Source organism: Miniopterus schreibersii (genome assembly GCF_964146895.1).
Source record: "Miniopterus schreibersii genome assembly, chromosome: 10".
In the NCBI taxonomy this organism is placed as follows: domain Eukaryota; kingdom Metazoa; phylum Chordata; class Mammalia; order Chiroptera; family Miniopteridae; genus Miniopterus; species Miniopterus schreibersii.
Genome location: NC_138110.1, coordinates 83231088 through 83245502, shown reverse-complemented (window position 1 = coordinate 83245502; position 14415 = coordinate 83231088). Strand labels below are relative to the sequence as shown.

The 14415-nt window shown below is 46.7% G+C and overlaps 1 protein-coding gene across 4 annotated transcripts; it reads right to left on the bottom strand.

Moving 5' to 3' along the window:
* Positions 1-67: 67 nt before the first annotated feature.
* On the bottom strand, positions 68-14076 carry LOC308562549 (putative 2-ketogluconate reductase). 4 transcript variants are annotated; one of them, XM_081148761.1, is made up of 6 exons: positions 13926-14076; positions 8925-9309; positions 7530-7701; positions 5751-5929; positions 4851-4947; positions 68-1263 (listed from the first exon to the last, which is right to left on the bottom strand). In XM_081148761.1, exons 2-6 carry the CDS (start codon positions 9304-9306, stop codon positions 1107-1109), a joined length of 987 nt encoding a protein of 328 aa, XP_081004887.1. In that variant the 5' UTR covers positions 9307-9309; positions 13926-14076; the 3' UTR covers positions 68-1106. The 4 variants fall into 4 exon arrangements, with proteins under 4 accessions (XP_081004887.1, XP_081004888.1, XP_081004885.1 ...); XM_081148762.1 differs by having other exon boundaries at positions 74-1263; positions 8925-9335; positions 13926-14067; XM_081148759.1 differs by having other exon boundaries at positions 74-1263; positions 8925-9332; positions 13926-14055.
* Between the last annotated feature and the right edge of the window lie 339 nt (positions 14077-14415).

The window sequence follows — 14415 nt, the reverse complement described above, 5'->3', positions numbered from 1 at the left end:
GACCTGACCTGGGTTTAGCAACCTGGGTACTTGAGTTCTGGCTAGGAAAGAATTCAGAGCCAAGGCTCAAACTATAAAAGAACATTTATTTGGAAAACCACAGAGGTGGAAGTAATTTGTAGAAGAAATAATTTTAGGAGGTAAAGGAAGAGCCCTTGGAGCTGAGACGTGAGGAAGGTAAAGGTGACTGGGGGGGCGAGCATGTCCTCCCCAGAGGGAGAGCACACTGGATCTGCCCTCCTAAGGTTTTAAGGGTGGAGTTTTTAGGGGAGGTCCCAGGGGAAGATCTCAATATTCAACAGCTTCCAGGGTGTGTCTTTTCAGGGTTCCTGTCTCCACTGATTGATTGGTTGGCACCTGGGCAGGGGATCATTAGTCAATTCAGCCGGTCCTGAGGTCAGCCATGGGGTCATTTGTCTGGTTTTGCTGCTTTTCTGGGCCTGGAGCTGAAATACGACTGAGGCCTAGATGCTATCTCTAGGGAGGAAAGGTCAGGGGTCCAAACCCATGACCAGTGATATGCTAGGGTAGGAGAGGTCACTTTGGGGACCAGGTCCCATCCTACAATTGTCCTTTGTGAGGCACCCAGGGCTTTCAGCTCTGGTGACCTTCTGACCTTCTGTCCTGGCCATCGGCCTTGCTCTGCTCCTGTCTGCCTACCACAAATAGTCACTGCTTGAATGATTGAAAGAAACAAATGAACAGTGATTAGAGTGTGAGGAAAGCTACCTAATCTAAGAAGCTATGGGAATTTAACAAAATGGAAACCAACAGCCCACTGGAAAACCCACAGACCTAGCTCAGGGTTTTAATTCAAATTCACATATTTACAACTTCTGGACGTTAGACCAGTAATTGTGCTCAGTCTCGTTATGAACGGCAGTAACTTCGCTCACGGCGCTGCCTTTCAGGAGGAAGTGAGGACGGAAGTAAGGCACTTAGCAGGTCTCAGTAATTGGTCAGTGTTGTCACTATTCTTAGTTTTTCAGATAAAATGATAGTAAGCCAATCTATATCTTGGACTTTAGCATAAATACGACATATAAAATAGTATTTCCCATTTAATCTGCCATAATCCATCCCCCTGAATCCTCCGCCTACAAAGCTCATTTAAATGGCACTTCGTTAGGAATGTGAAGCCCACTGAGACAAGCCAGGATGCTGTCAATCAAATTTTCCATCATCTGCTGCCTGGCTCGATAAGTTGCACTTCCAACATGAGGTGTCAGAGTGACGTTCTCCAACTTCAGCAAAGGGTGATCTCTGAAATGCAGATTAATTGAGGAAAACCATGCAGAGCTGTTTGTCTCGTGAACTTCATATTCTGGTTTCACATCCCCACCCTGAAATGCGTAACACACTCCCATTACACCTAGGCATGACCACCACTCTAACCCTGGTATGAGGGACCTTACATTTTTGGGTACAAAACACATATCCTAACTGCATCCAGGCCGTTAGCACACAATGCCACAACGTGCACGGTGGGTTAAACACTGGCCCACAAGACAGAATAGGGCATTCGGGGACATAGGTGCTGGTCCAGGACCATAGGACAAAGCAGAATGAGCCTTTGATGGGGAGATGCATTCGGAGGGAAAAGATCTATTCACTAGGATTAGCAGGTTAGAGGGACTTCTCTTCCAGGAAGAAGGCGAAGGATGGGAGTCAGCCTGGAATGATGAGGTTTTCAGTGAAGTGGGTCAGGCAGATTAAACATGATGGATAACACTAGAACCCAGCATTGGAAAAGGGCTGTAACCTGACCCACCAGGGCCTCCTGACTATTTTAATGCAGATAGAGGCCAAAGTAGCCATGTGACCATCCGAGCTATTGAGGCTCAAGGGGCACAGCTTTGGGATCTTATGGACCCCAAAACCTATGGAGGTTCTCTGGGGGCCCTTGTCACTATGACTGCCCAAGTGCCCAGGACTAGTCCACTTAGGGCATATCCTGTAGTACAGCTGGCAGGGATAAGAACTCTCCTGAAAACACTTGTCTTCCCCGCAGGCAGCAGTGGGCCCTGCTGTCTGACAGCATACACTGGAAAACACAGGCTTTGTCCCAACTAACTTGGAACCCAAAGATACCTGAATCATGACCAATTGTAACACCTGTCCATAATAATATCTGAGGTAGAGGCCAGAGCCAATTTTGTTGAGAAAGCACAGCAAATACCTCTGTAATTGTTATTGATTTGCTGTGACCATATTGCGATATGGTGTAACACTAGCATTCTTGGTAGAATTTAACTACCTCATGTAAAAAAGTCATATAATACTGATATTGACGATCAATTGTATGGGGAGATTGAGTTAAAACGTCCTCAGAATATTGTACCAATGGGAAATGGCTGGCTTGAGAACCAACTAGATTTAGCTAAATAGCAGGTAATTTATACACTAACAGTACTGCATAAGTTCATCATAAGGTACAAATAGTGGTAGATCAATGGGCAAACAATCAAATTAGTACAAAATACAAAAATGCATGTAATGGCCTTATAGGATGGGTTAGTTGTTGCTTAAATCAATCCCTGCCCCACACTGGCTCTTCCAAATGTTAGGCATACTCATCCTGATACTATGGCTGTATCTGTCATATAAAAACTATAATAAAGGTAGATGCTCCAATAAATATGATCATTTTACTGTAAGACAGCCTAGGTCAAGGGTCAGGGAGTGGCCCATGTAGCAAAGGATGAACTGAGCAGGCAGGCTTGGAGTGCTCAAACCCTGCACGTTCCAAAGATAGGCCTCTGGGAGATAACCTCTGAGCCCTTGAGCTATACTACCTATAAGAGTGTCATCTTGTCTTTGGGAACTTGAGCATAGCCAGACAGCTGATGCTAACAGTGGAATTTGTGGTGAATGCCTGTTTTTGCTCACCTGGAACCCTGGCCCACTCTATGTCATTGTGGAGAGTCTGGAGACTAAGTAGCTAATGTCAGACATGTGGGCAGTGCCTAGGTGACCCCTTGGTCCCAAGGCTTGGGTGCACTGCCTGGTTAGAAATACCTCTTGTGTGCTGTCAAACCCCATCCCTGGAGCAGTGACTGCTATCCACACGGCTGAGAGAGGGCAACTGGGAGCTTATACCTCTTTCTCCTGGACTCTACCCACACCTGTTTACCTTTGCTGGATTTCATCTGTATCCTCTCACTGTAATAAACGGTAAGTGTGAGTACAAAAGCTTTTCTGAATTCTGTGAGTCTTTCTACCAAATCACTAAGCCTGAAGATAATCTTGGGGACTCCTTACACTATTGGCAAATGAATTTTTTCTTTTTAAAATAATCTTGTAGTAAATCCTTGTGTAAGGCAAAGAATACTTATATAGTGTGACTAAATAATCCCAAATATCCTCAAAAATGTCTCCTCAAAAATCAAGATGAAAACTGAAGTATGTCTTATAAAGATAATACAGAGATTAGAAATTACTATGGATATGTAAATATTAAGTTATTCATTAAATAATGGCTGAATCTCTTGGCCACAAAAACCATTTCACATGGGACACTGCAAGCACCACATATTGGAATAAACTGAGCTTTGGGATATAACCCTGGTATTTGCCCTGTGACTTGATAGTAACTCTAATAAAAAGCTCATTTTAGCAGACTAGACAATACGGGGATCACATGGCTTCTAGGTTTTTGAGAAAGTGGACAAATGTCTAAAATGTTCATGCTTCTTAATTTATATTGAAATTATTTTTTGTTCTAGATTAGTAGTGCATAAACACTTGTTCTCAGGACCTCTTTACACTTTTAGAAATTGAAAACCCCAAAGAACATTTGTTTATGTGGGGGTCTATCAACATTTACTGTATTATAAACTAAAACTGGAAAACATTAATACAATGATTCGGAAGCACACATTCCTTTCGCTGTCAGAGTGTCACCATGTGTCATTAATCAGCACACTTGTGAGAAAATATGAGTGGAAAGTAAATCACACCTGACAGTATCATAAATATAGTTTTGACTTCATGGACCCCTAAATGGGTGTCCAGACCACCTTTTCAGAAACTCTGTAATGTCATTCAGCTGACAGGAACTTGCTTACTGGACAGAAATCAAAGCTGGAGGAATCAACACTAGTTTAAAGAATGACAGTAGCCCTAACAGCCTGGACCTTTAGGTCAAAACACAAGAGAAAATGAAATTATACAGAAATAAATGTAAAATTCCACGCATATGCTTCAAAACCAGTGGAGGGAATAACAATTTCCATTTTAGCTGACTAAATAGTTAATGAGTAAGGGTGTGCTGCCAACAAAAACTTTGTGTAACTTTTCTGCAGTGGTTAGGCTGCCACAAAAACATTGTGTTCAGTTCTCCAGAGCACATTTCCAAACAAAAGCGCTGCAAGACAATAGTAATGACAAGGTGTCCCGAAATGCCATTGCTTAGGCTACAATGAAAGGATATGAAGATATTTAGCCTCAAAGAAAGACTAAGATAAAACAAATTAGTTGTCTTAAAACACATGAGGGTTTGTAAAGAAGAAAACCTGTTACCCTTCAATGCTGCACAGGGTGACCCAGGGTCAGGGGTTTGGGGAGGACTCCTGGTTCAACAGGAGGAAGACGGCTTGGTGCATGTCTATCCATGGGGCCAGCTGCCCAAGCATCCTGAGCTCCTGTCCGTGGAGGTGTGGAAGCAGAGGCCAGACTGTCTGCAGAACTGGACAGGTCCCCAGAGGCCTACAGGCCCCTCCTGGCCAAGAACTCAACAATTCTGTGTCAACACAGCTGCAAAAGCCAGAGCAGTGATTTCTGAGCCCCCCACCCCTTTACCTCTCCACCCCCCAGTTTGGAAAGGACTGGATACTGCCTAGCTTCCTTACCTGGGCAAGGGCTCTGGGTGCGACACGTCCAGTGCAGCTGCTCTAATGACCCCAGTCTGAAGAGCTTCCACCAGGGCGTCCTGATCGACTAACAGACCTGAGTCAACGAGACAAGTCCTCTGTGGTCACCACAGTGAGGCAGTGCACTGGAAAGACACTCTGGTCACATTAGCTACTTTCCAAGGTCATTGGCCTCTGACATTCCTGAAAGCATGTAGTACCCATCTAGAGGGTCTGAGTTTTCTGAGAAGATTCAGCGTGTTAGCTCGGCCCTGTGAAGCTGCAGGGCAGGAGCTGTTGCCCTTGTTCACAGAGAACGCGTGGGTGGCGCTGGCAACCCCGGGTCTACATCCTGAGCTGCCAACCCTGCAAAGGCCAGCAGCCCAGATGCTTGGCGTTAGCACTGACCCTCAGGTGTGCTGTCACGGCCAGTGTCTCGAGGACTCTGGCTCTCTTTATAAATGCCACTCCCCCCTCCCTCCCCCAGTATTTGGTTATGTCGCAGGGCCCACCACCTCTTGTATACAAACACATACAGCGCTATGTAAATGTCAAATACCACACTAACACTATGTTGTTTTTTAAAGTGAAGGCTCAGAAGATTCATCCCCATACATTTTGCTTAATCACACCTAGAAGATGAAACTGTGATGCTCCTACCCTGAGTAGATGCCCGAACCTGGATTTGAAAACCCATGTTGCAGTGTTCTCATTCCTTTTTATACTAATTTGAAGTTCAACAAGATGTGAAGACAAAAATCAGGAATGTTTCTGGGTAGAAGCTCACCCCACCAGTCTAGGTGGCTCTTCAGCCACTCAGGGGAAAGGCAGAAATGCAAAGAGCTGGCCAGTGGCTTTCCTCCCATCTGGTTTCCTAGCCGCACACACAGCGGCTGGTACCTCTACCGATGTTCACGAGGATGGCGGTGGGTTTCATCAGCCTCAGCTCCTTCCTCCCAATCAGCCCCTGCGTCTGGGATGTCAGGCTCAGGGCCAGCATCACGAAGTCTGACTGCTGAAGCAGGTCCTCCAGCCTCTCACAGTAAGTGGCCCCAACAGCTTCCTCCTCCTCTGATTCCCTATGTGGAGATCAAGAAAAAAGAATCACATTCTCTAGACAGGAATTCATCAAGTTGTTCCAGGAAGGACTTTCTGAGGGGAGCCAGGGACTCGGTCTATCCCCAACATGGGTCCAGGACTGGGCCCTGGAAATCCCTGGGCACCTGGGTTCTCGGAGCCGAGCCCTAGTGTCTGCAGGGATTCACACCAGACCCACAGTTCCCTGAGACCAAGACCTTCCTCTCACCCATCTCTGAACCCAGGAGTCTGGCACAAGCCTGATCACGTGGGACATAATTTTAGTCGTGTCAGAGCATCACTGAATGTGGGCAAACACATTGCAGTTCCCAGAAAGCAGAACAAAACAAAACAGGAGAGGGCCTGGGAGTGCTGACTGCTAAACAGAAGCGAGGAAGAAGCGAGAACCCAAGGGTCAGATGTGGTCAGGATTGTGTTTTAGTTTTGATCCAATCTGAATTCCTGCTCCAGCCACCCCACACAGCTGATTACTCAATGGAAATTCCAAGCTCCAGGAGGTCACAGCATCCCAGGTAGCCACCACTGCTATACACACACAGAATACAAAATTATACAAACTTGTCCTAACCTTTCTTGGCCAGGGATGCCTGGAGGAAAGACGGATGGCGGGCATGCCCAGCTCCCTCCTCAACGCCCTGTCCGCATCCCTTACCTGTCCTGGAGAGCTCTGCCTTTGCCCTCTCATCACACTGAGACTTGTCTCCACTATCCATCATGCAAACAGTGATTGAAAAAGGGGATGGTGTGGCTCAGTTGGTTGGCATCACCCCAGGCACCGAGAGGTTGTCAGTTTGATCCCTGGTCAGGGCATACGCCTGGGGTTGTGGGCTCAGTCCCCAGTAGGGGGTGTGCAGGAGGCAGTGGGTCAATGTTTCTCTCTCTCATTGATGTTTCTCTCTCTCCCCCTCTCTCTAAAAAATATCAATACAAATATTTTAAAATAATTAAATAACATCAACTCCTTAAAAAAGAAAAGAGAAAGAGGATGGGCTCTGACATAATACCTCCTGGATCACCAGGCCACGAATATCTCATAGCCAGAATTCCATTCCACGTGCCACGGGAAGCCACTGCAAGGGGCTGAGCGATGGCTGTCCTCTGGCTGATTGGCAGAGCGGACTGGGCATCCAAGAGCAGGCCATCAGCCCCTCAGGGAACGTGTAGATGAAGTGAGAGACAACAGGCAGGTTGGAGGGTTGTTTGGAGACAGAATCAATAGGACAGGGTGTTGAGCTGAATTACATATGAAAGGAAATGGTGAGCATATAGCTCAATAGTAAAGGAACCAAATGGCTCAGTGGGTGTGGATGGCATCTCCCATGATAAAAAATCACTTGAGAAATAAAAAGAAAAACAATTATAGGTGAGTTAAAATCTCTTTCTGGTGAAATTTCTTAATGGAAACAACTTACTTAATGGTAATTGTAACAATACCACGATCCCTTTCTGGACCATCCATCCCACTTTCTGGAAGAGTAAGGCGTCTGATGAAAAATGAAGAGATCACACACCCAAGCCCCATTCAAGGCTGCAATGGCTTAAACGCCGCTCAGTTCACTTCAAGTCCACTCTGACTCTCACCTGCGTTTCCTGTTGTGGTACAGAATCCTCATGTCAAACGCCCTGGCCCGCTGGGCGACCTTGTAGCCAATGCTGCCCATGCCTACGATCCCCAGGGTGGACCCCGTCACTTCCTGACCCAGCCAGTTTCGGGAAAATTTCTCTGTGTCTGGTGAGATGGCCATCTGGTGACCTAAGATACGTGAGAAGACAGTGGGAGTGGAGATGGCACCAGACAGAAACTCACACCCCTTCTTGGCACCTTTAGCCAAGGTCACAAGGGTATAGGATGCTGGTGGCAGACCACAGTTGTCATGCACTTCTGTGTGACAGCAAACAAATGTTTCTGCAAGGGAAACAAAGGGACAGACGGCAGCGTCCTCATAGCAAAGCCAGCACTTCCTGGTGGAAAGCGTTACACGAACAACTCCTTTCACATTAAGGAAGGATTTCTGGTTAAAATTGGTTTGGGGTGTGTCTGTGTGTATGTGTCTGTGGGTATGTGACTGTGAGTATGTGTGTGACTCTGTGTGCATGATTGTGTATATGTATGACTGAATATGTGTATGTGACTGTGTGGCTGTATGTATGTGATTGTGTGTACATGTATGGCTGTATGTACATGTGTGGCTGTGTGTACATGTGTGGCTGTGTGTATGTGTGTGGCTGTGACTGTACATGTGTGTATGTGTGTGGCTGTACACATGTGGCTGTATGTGTGTGACTGTGTATATATGGGTGGCTATGTGTACATGTGTGGCTGTGTATATGTGTGTGAGTGTACATGTGTGTATGTGTGTGACTACATGTGTGGCTGTGTGTGGCTGTATGTACATGTGTGGCTGTATGTGCATGTGGATGTATGTGTGTGTAACTGTGTGTACATGTGGGTGACTGCATGTGTATGTGTGTGAACCACAATCAGAAACAGAAAGAGCCTACATCTTGCTTCTCTCTCTCCAGCCCCTTCACACCAAAGCTCCGTTAGGAGGCTGGTAAGTGCTGAGCTGCTACACTGCCTTTCCTGGGGATGCCCCCAGAGATGTCCAGTGCGTGGACAGGTGGGATTCTGACTACCTACTTGTTCCTGACCAGCATTTCCACAGTGGTGCTGAAATGATCACACACATACTTTCCGCCTGGCGTGAGTGGGTGGCATTTGGTGGGGCAGAAAACGGCTGCCCTCAGACAGACTGCTGAACCACTTGTTCCTGGGGCTGGAATTGGGCACTAAGTGGACTGCAAATGAGCATGAGGGGGCTCCAACCCCAAGTGCCACCGAGTCCTGGACACAGTATAAAGAAATCAGGGCCAGAAAAAGATTTGAAGTTTGAAGGTAAAGTTATATTTGTTATGTATTAATAAGTGTCTGCCATCTGATCTCTTGGGAAAACCAGCATCTCCAACATGGTTTACCTTCCACTACTCTCCGGGCTGCTGCCAGCAGTAAGGCCATCCCCATGTCAGCCGTGGGACTGGAAACAGCCTGTGGTGTGTTGGCCACCTTCACACCAAAGCTGGCGATGAGCTTCAGGTCCAGGTGGTCTAGGCCGGATCCTGGGCTGGCAACAATCTTTAAGGCGGGCAGGCTCTGCAGGAGCTCCAGAGTAATAGCTGGCTTCCTGTCCCATATATATACAGCCTGGATCTTTGGACCCAATTGTGTTTTATTTTCCAGAAGTTCTTGCATGGTGATGAGATGAAAGTGTTTCTGCAGCTCTCCAACATGATCTTTACAAATCCCAGATGGTCCTTCAAATCCAGACACCAAAACTCCTGGTCTGTCCTGATCCCCCATGGCCTGCAGAAAGGCAGCTGTGATTTCTGCTGTCAAAATAGAGTCTGTAAGAGAACAACCTGTGTGTTCTCCTGCTACTCTTCAGATTCACTAAATTACAGCAAGGCTGGAATTCATTCTGAAAGTCAATAGATCCAGAGCTCTGAAGACCCCAGTGTCTCCATCACACCCTCCGAGCTGCCTCCAATGACACCATCCTGGTAATCCCCCATTGGTGTGACGCCCAACCCTGGAGTGTGCTTCTAGTGAAGATGGCACAGTGATGTGTTGGGAGATCACTGCTTGCCCACGCTCTCCCTACGCTGGGAGACAGCCTTTGCAGAGACCAGGACTGAGCTTGGAAGGTCTAAGAGGCCTGCCAACAACCAGGTGAGCCTTGTTATGACTGCATCCCTGGTCAATACCTTGTTTAAAGTTTCATGAGAGACCCTGAACCAGAACCACTCAGATAAGCTACTCCTGGATTCCTGACCTGAGCAATTGGGAGGTACAGATGTTTGTTATCCAGCCACTGAAATTTAGGATAATTTGTTATGTATGCAGCAATAACTAATAAAATTGACTATGGACAAAAAAGGGGTTCTACAGAAAGTAACCTCATACCGTGATCAGGTCATAAATCTTAACTGGGAAGATCACTGCGGTAGTCATGTGCAGGCACATAGCTTTTTTAGTAAAAGGTTTATCTTTGCCTTACAAAACCCTGTCCAGCAGGGCCAGGCATGGCTCAGTGGTTGAGCGTTGACCTAGGATCCAGGCGATCGGGGTTTAATTCCCGGTCAGAGCACATGCCCGGGTTGCGGGCTCAATCCCCATTTGGGGGCGTGCAGGAGCCAGCCGATCAATGACTCTCTCATCATTGATGTTTCTATCTTTCTCTCCCTCTCCTTTCCTCTCTCTGAAATCAATAAAGATATGTTTAAAATAATAATAATAATAATAAAAACCCTTATATATGCATCTTTGGGTCATGCCTTAGCTAAAAATGTTTAACATTTGTTCAAAGCTGAGAGTGCAATTGGTTTAAAAAAATTAGAGGGGGGGCAACTTCAAGATGAGAAGATTTTTAGTTTATTTTTGCAGAGAGGATATCTGAATCCTGATAGCTTTGTATTTGGCTTTCCATTAGCTTTGGTTAAAGAGCAATGACATCCACCCATCACACCATTATTGTCAGTGGTTTTATGTGGAAAAGGTCCAAGATTCTCCAAGTGACTCATGGCTGCTCCAAATAATAAGAGGTTGTGAGCCCTGGCCAGTGTTGTTAGAGTGTCTTTCTGGCCATCCAAGGGCCACAGATTCGATTCCCAGTTAAAGGCACATACCTGGGTTGCAGGCTCATCCTCACCCTGTTGGGGCATGTGGGGAGGCAACCAATTGATATCGTTCTCCCTCTTTCTTTTCCTCCCTCTCTCTCTCTCTCTCTCTCTCTCTCTCTCTCTCTCTCCCCCTCCCTCCCTCCCTCCCTCCCTCCCTTCCTCCCTCCCTTCTGCCCTCTCTAAAAAGCAATGGAAAAAATATCCTGGGAGGGAGAGGATTCACAACAACAAAAAAAGAGGCTGTGAGATTCCCAGTTGGGAGAAATGGAAGTAACAGTGATGGGAGCACTGGGCAGATGCAGGGCTCTCCTTTCTTGATCTTGTTCTCTCACACTGGACTTTGACCATCTCCAATCAAGGGCCAGAGTCCAGCAAAGGAGCATGAGACATTTGATTCGATAGACAATTATCTGATCAGTACACATATAGATATGAGGACCTAGAAGATTAAGATATGCCAGAGGCAGTGATTCCAAGGTGGTGGCAGATTAAATGGAAGCTACACTGACACTCTCCCAGGCCCAAACTGAATTACAACTAAAATATAGAAAAAAACAACCTGAATAGTCAACTGAAGACTAGTTGGCAAGCACCCTCATCACCAAGGACCTAAAGGGGAGACCACATAGAGACTGGTGCAGAGGTGCAAGAGGCTGGCAGCTGAAGGTTTGGAGGGAGATCTCAGTTGTGGGGGGTTCCCACTGAGGACTCTGGGGCCTAACCCCAACCTGGGCTCCCCAGCCCATGGCACCAGATCTGAGCAAGGTGCCCACACAACATCAACTATGACAAGCAGCGGTGTGTCTACCTGCCAGGGAAAGACAGCTGGATATATAGGCACCCTCTTAAAGAGCCAACACACAAAGTCTGATGTGCAGCCACTCACCTTGGGCTCCAGTGGAGGGAAGGCAGAGTGGACTAGAACTGTGTGAGGAGAATCCAGAGATGCAGCTCTAGGGATAGAGCTCAGAGGGCACCCATGTGGATTCCTGTACTGAGTCACTCCCCAATACTGCAGAGGACACATTTCTCAGGCAGACCTTTATCATCCAGGTGGCTTTTGCCTGGGAGGGAAGCAATTGCCTCACCTATTGGGCCAATCTGTGAAGATTATATCTTGCTGTGGTCTACAGCCTGAGGCTCATTAAGAGACTGAGAATAACAATCAGCCTGCAGCCAGAAGCTGACCTCTGGATGTTTTGAGTCTTTGCCTGATCTGCTTCTGGACATGGGGCTTGGAAAAGCAGATGTTGGTGGACATCTTGGTCCTACCCAAATGCATCCAGCCCCAGCAGAGGAGCCACAAGCTGTGGACCACTGACAGCTCCAAACAGGGTACCCAAGGCTGGTCACAAACAGCATCTGACATTATACTGCACCAGAAACCCTCCAAAAAGACTGGGAGTCCTAAAAGATCTACCTAACACATAGAAATAAACCCAAACAGGCAACCAAAATGAGGAGACCAAAAAAAAAAAAAAAAAAGGCCCAAATGAAAGAACAAGAGAATTCTGCAAAAGAAGAGATAAATGAAACAGTGATAAGCAACCCCCCAGATATAAAGTTCAGAATAATGATTGTAAGAATGCTCAACATCATGAGAAAAGATATGGAAACTTTGAAGGAAATTAAGAATAACACAGCAGAAATAAAGAATACACTGGAAGGAATAAACAGTAGATTAGGGGAAGCTGAGGACCGGATCAGCGAATTAGAAGACAGGGTAGAAAAAAATCACTCAATCAGAAACCCAAAAAGAAACAATAATTAAAAAACAGAACAGTCTAAGGGAGCTGTGGGACAGCATGAAACATAACAATATTCACATCATAGGAGTACCAGAAGGTGTAGAAAGTAAACAAGGGTTAGAGAACCTGTTTGAAGAAATAATGGCAGAAAACTTCTCTAACGTGGTGAAGGGGAAAGTCACACAAGTTCAGGAGGGATAGAGAGTCCCAAGCAAGAAGAACCCAAAGAGGCCCATGCCCAGACACATCATAATTAAAGTGCCAAAAATTAAAGACAAGAGAGAATCTTAAAGGCAGCAAGAGAAAAGCAATTTGTTACCTACAAAGGAGCTCCCATAAGACTGTCAGCTGACTTCTCATCAGAAACTCGACATGCCAGAAAGGAATGGCATGAAGTATTCAAGGTAATGCAAAGCAAGGATCTGAAACCAAGACTACTCTATCTAGCAAGGCTATCATTCAAAATACATGGTGAAATAAAAGAGCTTCCCAGACCAAAAAAAAAAAAAAAAAAAGAAGAAAAGAAAAGAAAAAAAAGGCTAAAGGAGTTTATTACCCCCAAACCAGCATTGCAGGAAATGTTAAAGGGACTGCTGTAATTAGAAGTAGAACACTTGGTAAAGGTCCCCTGTGAGGCCGTCTGGACCAGGGCTTTTGTTTGCTGGGAGTTTGCTTTGATTTTATCAGTTGTTATTGGCCTATTCAGGTTTTCTCCCTGATTCAGTTTTACATGATCTCACTCACATGTGGAATCTAATGAACAAAATAAACTGATGAACAAAACATATCCAGAGACATAGAAGCATGGAGCAGACTGATGAATCTCAGAGAGAAGATGGGGGTGGGGGAGTAGGTGGGGAGAGATTAATCAAAGAACTTATATGCACATATGCATAACCCATGGACACAGACTAGTGTGGTGAAGACCTAAGGATGGAGGGATGCAGGGTGGAGGGGACCAATGGGGGGAAAAGGGGAGATCTGTAATACTTTCAACAATAAAGATAAAAAAAATTTTAAAAGATATGCCAAAGGGTTTACAGATTCTTTGACAATCTGTTTGCTAGTTCACGATTAATGAAAACTGCACTGCTTGCATCTTTAATGTGAGGTTTCTTGAGTCACCAGGTATCAACAAATCCAATATAACTTAAAACCAGTACTATTACAATATGTCTCAGCAAAAACAGGTGCTCGGCTCCTAAAAAACTGGATTCATGTAAGGGAGTAAACTATGAACTAAAATCTGATGTGGGTACACGAATTTTACCCATTTAAAGCTTAATGGGCCTTTGCCTACAGCTTAGAAAAATAATAAACACCTGTCCAAATTAACCTTTAAATCCTGGCAGTCCCTGAAGCCGCCTCATCCTCTCTCAAATGAGGCAACGTTGCATTTCCCCAGTTAAATCCTTTAGGGTCCTTCTATGCAGGTCAGGATGGGTCTTAGGATTGAAATGCCGCCCCTCTGTCCTAGGTGAGATTTGGGGTCACAGCCACGCCCATTCTGCAGACTTCCGCCCTCGCCACGACATACTAGGGGCACACTTACCTTTTCAAAGCACCCTAGATTTCAGGGACACACTGGCGGAAACCAGCCTCAAGGTAGGTTCCTTACGGAGAAGAGCGAGAGTAAGAGAGCACGGCGACCTCCTACCTGCCTAACACACCCTACCTGCCCCGGGCCCGGCCCCGCCTCTCCCGGACCAGGAGATCCCACCCTCTGCCCGGGCCCCGCCCACTGCGCCCCGCCCACTGCGCCCCGCCCCTGCAGGGACCAGCAGACCCCGCCCTCCGCCCCGACTCCGGGCCCCGCCCCGAGTCCTCCGCTCCCCTCCCCGACTAGGCCCGCCCTCTTCCTGCCCCTCGGGTCTGGCCACGCCCCCTATTTTAGCTTCCATCCGGAAGGCAGCGGAAGTCGTAGCGGAGCGCACCGGAAGTGCACTTGCGCGCGTGCGTACGGTGGCTCCTAAGGCGAGCTGGCGGCGGTGGGTGGGGCCCGGCCTTGGGAGGCTGGCTCTTTCCCGACCCTCGTGGAAGCC